The 6,070-nt window shown below is 33.8% G+C and overlaps 1 protein-coding gene across 2 annotated transcripts in view; it reads right to left on the minus strand.

Annotated features, from left to right (window-relative positions):
- Positions 1–3,650, minus strand: part of LOC110012003 — a 6,553-nt gene extending 2,903 nt beyond the window's left edge. The window contains exons 1-3 of one of the 2 annotated variants that reach the window (XM_020694003.1): positions 3,509–3,650; positions 2,974–3,042; positions 2,761–2,897 (exon numbers count right to left, since the gene is read on the minus strand). In XM_020694003.1, coding sequence (XP_020549662.1) covers positions 2,761–2,897; positions 2,974–3,042; positions 3,509–3,521 — 219 coding nt within the window. In that variant the 5' untranslated portion in view covers positions 3,522–3,650. Of the gene's footprint in view, positions 1–2,760; positions 2,910–2,973; positions 3,043–3,508 lie in introns of both variants that reach the window. The other variant, XM_020694002.1, reaches the window with a different exon arrangement.

Consider the following 6,070-nt stretch of genomic DNA (forward strand, 5'->3'; position numbering starts at 1 on the left):
AATATATTTAACTAAAAAGTAATATATAAATTATATTTTTAATTTCTTTTCTTCACCAGGATTATTTATTTTTGTGTATAAGATAAATGATATTGTCCGATTAAATTGAAATGTGAGAACTAAGTCATATTATACAGTGACATCCCAGTACAAGATAAATTATTTGCAGACCGTCATTTTTTTATAGTAAATCATAAATAAAAGCAATCCTTAAAGGATTCTAAATAATTTGTGTTTGTATCATGGGTGATTGAGTTTAAATACAACTAAGCTGTTTCTGCTGTTTACTTTATAGAGCAATTTGTCAGCTGCAGTTACCATTTTTGTTAGTGATTGAAAATCCCCCTTTTTCTGTTTTCTCAATGAAAAACTCATTCATTGGGCGTAATTAAATAAATCACCCTAAGCTGCCAAAAATCACCCTCATTCATTGGTGTTTGTGCAGAATGATGATGATGGTTTTGGGGCGTGTGAAATATTTAAAAAATTAGGGGTTGTTTATATAAATGGTGTTGATGTTTTTCTATAGATGTATGTATAACTTTTCAAAAGGTAAGAATAAATTTTATAAATAAACCAATGTTAAAAGGCATAGATATAACTATTCTTATTAAACTTTTTTTTTATATTTTTAGCGAAAAATTCAATTTATCGAATCAAAATATCTTAAAAATTTGTGTAATTATCGGAAGTGAATCACAAATTACATAAAATGAGATAAATATTTATAAAAAATAAGATAAAACGTCACCATAAAAGCAATCATTTTTTATAGTAAATCATAAATAAAAGCAGACTTATAAACAATCCTTAAAGGATTCTAAATAATCTAAATCTCATTTTAAATGAAGTTTTTCTCTTCAAAATATTGATAAATTTAAATTTTTATATAAAATTATTTATAATTAATTTTGTAGATCCTTCTGTCCAAATGTAATATCAGATGAATAATATATAAATTTGATATCAAACATCCTCCAAACTTTGAAATATATATATATATATATAGAAAAAATAATTAATTATTGAATAAAGTAGGGTTGGTGAGTTAGATGGAATAAGACATAATAATGTCGTGATTATGGAAAAAAATAAATAATAATCTGAGGGCAAGATATTCATGCAATGGTCTCTGACGGGAAAATCATAGTAAATCGTCTCAATTTGATGCCCGAGGTGCAAATGATCAACTCAATATTTATATACCGAATTCAAGCCTTTTCAGATTTTCTCTACCACTACTCGTAAATTAGCCTGAGTCTTCGTATCACACTTATGGACCCGAACTTAGGTGGTCTATCCATGACCAGAACAAACTTGTGCTCAATTACTTGTTCAATAAGGATAATGCAAATAAGCTCAACACAACAATCCTAATTTATGACTACCCAGGAGCAACATCAAAAAATCCCGGATTCAGTCGGATATCATCCAACTGTACTTCAGAAAACTTCCAAGCAAATCAATTTTAAAGAAAAACTAAGCTCACACCCATCATGAGTAAAAAGCATTTACAGCAAAGCAGGGTATAGAGAGCCATCAACACCCAATGTAATTATCATAAGATTATAAACCAGACATGCAAAATAGCAAGAAGATATCATTTGCATTTTCTTCATACAAATTAATTCTCTCACACTCTTCACTGCCAAATAGAGTTGTAATCATTCACAATCCAAACATGCACAAATCATATGAATGTAGCTCACATAAACAAGAAATAATTAGCAACTGAGCAACTTAGAAGAGACTGTTTATGTTGGCAAAGAGACTTAATTTGCACTCATTGATAAGTTCTCACATGGCATCCCAAGCTTACATTTCCTTAAGTACATATTACCACATATCTATCTTTACAGAACCAACTTCAGAATAGATCATAACAAATAAAGAACCTAATAATCCAATAGATATGCAAATTTCATGAGATAGCTTTAGCTTAAATAACCACAACCCGAACTCCACCTCACGGCTTGGTGAGACATAGCAAACAACATAAAATCAGAATTATTAAAGGGATTAACAAGTACCTTTTTCAATCAACGTACGAATATGATGGTTCACAAGTAGAACACCAACAAAAGTGGAATGCAAGCTACCGTTCCAAGAGTGCTACACTATACGTACTTAATAACCAATACAAGCATTTGTACTTTGAAGTTTAGATGCAGTAGTTTTTTTAGAGAACGATATGAATGCTATATATATAGACAAAATAAGTAACATAAATGGTATAGTCTCAAATAGGCCAAAAATCACACTGTTGCCATGTGAAGCATTCACAAACAACTTGCAAAATAATGGACTGCAGTCAATGCAGCAAAAAGCAGAGCTGACACAACAATGCATATCAGTCATGCACTACACACTAAAGCTTAAAAGTTAAATAATGGACTGCCACAACGGTCCAATTTCAGTAAACATAATGATAAAGCTGTCACTGAAATGTTATCCAAAATAGTAGTAGCAGAAAATTGCAGTGTATAGTCACAATTGATATACACTTCAATACTTATTGCAATAAATACTCATCACACTGCAGCAAAACATGTATGTATAGTGCACCGACACTATATACTACAACTTGCCCAAATCAATTTCTTAAAATATGTAAAAAAGAACTTCAATGTACAAATCAGTGATAATTCTTCTCAATAACCCACAAATTGTTCATCAACAGAATACATTGATACAAATATTTCATAATAAAAAAGAAAAATCCTAAATTTAAAGAAAGATTAACAGTGCAGCTGACCCTACCGTCTGACCAAGCACTGGAAGCGCAATACTGCATTCATCATGGCTGGCATCGTTTTGATCTGCATTCCCATCGCCATGAAATCTGTCGAGCTCGAGCAACGTCCACATCTTCCAGTTCATCCAATTCCCTCCCAGATCTGGTGCAAGAACTTTGGGAACAAGGATTATTAGTTTGTAATAAGTTTTGTAATGCAAGAATAAAAATCACATTACCTTCTGTAATCAATTTCCGATGGTGTATTTCTGGGGTACTTTTATTTCTGAAACAAGTGACTGTGAGGGCTGAGGTCTCCGTTTGATGAAATAAAAGACGATTTACACCAATTACTTAGTAGGAAAATGTAGAACATTGCAAAGAAAGAAAAATAAGCTCTATCTCACAGAATGATCGGAATAAGAATCACAACAGCAACTAAACTAAAAGTATAGAAATGTTGAAGAAACAAATCAAAAATAACACTTATTGATATAAGGCGCTCAGCAATAAATCAAAGCAAGAACTCAGTTCATGTGAAATCACAACCAAAACCAGGTGCAAATAAAACAATATATAAAGATGAACTCGCTCTGTACACTTTAGCTTTGGTCAACCCACGCCAAAATCTAAAAAGCTGGCATATATAAACTAAACCGACAAATTTCCCAAATCATACCACTACAAAAGATCATGAAACCCATTAGAAATTTAACACTTCTACTCCACCGCATGCAGGAATTAGACAAATCCAGGAAAAGATCACAACTTTACTGGTGTAATCCATATAAAGATCGCGACTTTAACCTAAAATCATCTGAATTAGAAGCTTTGAACACAACCCAGCATCTTAAACCCAAGAAGAATAAAGAAAACAAAGAAAATAAGGAAAAGAAACGCGATCAGAAAAACAAAAATGAAGAAGAAAAGGAAAGAGAGAAGAAAGAAGAAAGAAGAAAGAAGAAAAAAGAAAAGAAAGAGAGAAGAGACAAGGCTGCAGAGAAAAGAAGAAGAGAAGAAAGACGACAAGAAAGAGAGAGAAAAGAAAGGACAGAGAAAAAAATTAAAAAAGAAAATATATAATATAACTTGCACACCTAGTGAAGGTGTGCAAGTTATATATACAAACACCATTTTGTGTTTTGGCCCATCTCTAAGATGGGCCAAAACACAAAAACAAACATAGGCTACACAATTACCTCCTAACAAGAAGGCAATAGGGTGCAAATGGATCTTTAAAATTAAACTTAACCCTAATGGAACTATAGATAGATATAAAGCACGATTAGTAGCGAAAGGATATAACCAAATTGAAGGAATAGATTACTTTGATTGTTTTTCTCCTGTGCCAAAATTGTCACTGTTAGAGCTATAATTGCTGTTTCTGCCAACTGAACTGGCACTTGCATCAAGTTGATATCAATAATGCATTTTTGCATGATTATCTCGATGAAGAGATTTATATGCAGCCTCCAGAGGGATATATAGTCCCAAAGGGACATGTTTGCAGGTTGAAAAGGTCACTATACGGCCTTAAACAAGCCTCTAGGCAATGGAATCAAGAATTCACTTCAAAGCTTGAGAGATATGGCTTTGTCCAGTCCAAGCATGATCACTGCTTGTTTACAATGGACTCATTAACTGGTTTCTATTGTCTCCTTGTGTATGTAGACGATGTGTTAATTGCAGGACCTTTGGAGAAGACAATTACGGAAATTAAGAAGTATCTCCACAAGATGTTTAATATAAAAGATTTAGGCCCTGCAAGGTTTTTCTTGGGGCTGGAAATTGGGAGATCAGAAGAAGGAATCATTGTCACACAAAGAAAATATACAAGGGACATCAGTGAAGATGATGGAAGCTAAGGCCACAACTACCCCTTTGCCTCTAGGCATCAATCTGACAGAATATGCAAAAGAGCAACTGTCTAGTCCAGATTCTTATAGAAGATTGTTGGGAAAATTGTTATATTTGGGACTAACTAGACCTGACATCTGCCACTCCACACAATAACTCAGTCAATTCATGCAACATCCGTGCAAGCAACATTGGCAAGCGGCACTACACTTAGTCAAATACCTCAAGGGTACACAAGATAGAGGACTATTTTTTGCTGCAGATGAAGATTTCAATTTGACATCTTATTGTGACGCCGATTGGGCATCAAGCAAGGATACGAGGAGATCACTAACTGGATATTGTGTCTTCCTTGGTAACAACTTAATATCTTGGAAGACCAAGAAACAAACGAAAATGTCGCGTTCTTCCGCGGAGGCAAAATACAGAAGTTTGGCGTCCACCACTTGTGAATTAATCTGGATTTTCAATCTACTTACGGATTTGAGAGTTACAGTTCCAACTCCTATTCCATTACATTGTGACAATCAGGCAGCGCTCTATAACACTGATAATCCGGTGTTCCATGAGAGAACCAAACACCTAGAAATTGATTGGTCATATGGTACGAGACAAGTTCAAAGAAGGTTTCATTAATCCTTTGCACATTTCCATACTTAATTAGCCTGCGGATGTCTTTACAAAAATTCTATCAGGTCCCAAGTTCTTGAAAGCTATCTCCAAGTTAGGACTTGTTAATATTCAACCAACTCTTACTTGAGGAGGGGGTGTAAAGAAGTGCAGCAGAAACAAAGCAACCTGGAGCATCAGCTTATGAAGAAGAAAAAAGAGGAAGAAACAGATAAAATCGTGTCATTCAACTTCTGCACTTTTATTATGTATCCACGATTTTATTAGTTCACTCTCCACACAAGTATTAGAAGCGCACCCACGTTTTTTTTTAATGAAAAACACAACTTAGAGAGAGGGAAAAGTGAGATTTCTGGTTTTAGAGGTTTATATAAGACCCCTGCTGAGTTCTTATTCAATATAGAAAACAAAACCCTGAAAACTACTGAAACTTTGTCTTCTTGATTCAAGAATATCAATTCAAGATTTGCTCTGAATGAAATCAATTTCTTGCTCTTTTCTTTTACGCCATTTTACAATTAATCAAAAATTATATATTTTTTAAGAAAAAACACAACGACGGCGACAAGGACTCCGCTGCTGCCGCCACTATTGAAGAGGAGGGCACGCGCCCTCCTCCTAACCCCTGGGCGATGCCCGTCGCCCGATTTGGGCGACCGATGTTGCCCAGACGGGCGATGGGGCAAGGGAACGGGAGGGGGAGTTATAATTCTTATTTTGATGTTTTTATAAATTATAATTACATATATTATAAATATATTTTAATAGTTATAAATTATATATATTATAAATCAAAATAATTATATATTAATGCATTTAGTTTGATTGGTTGACTAAAAAGGGTATTTT

The sequence above is a fragment of the Sesamum indicum genome, linkage group LG5 (assembly GCF_000512975.1).
Source record: "Sesamum indicum cultivar Zhongzhi No. 13 linkage group LG5, S_indicum_v1.0, whole genome shotgun sequence".
Lineage (NCBI taxonomy): Eukaryota > Viridiplantae > Streptophyta > Magnoliopsida > Lamiales > Pedaliaceae > Sesamum > Sesamum indicum.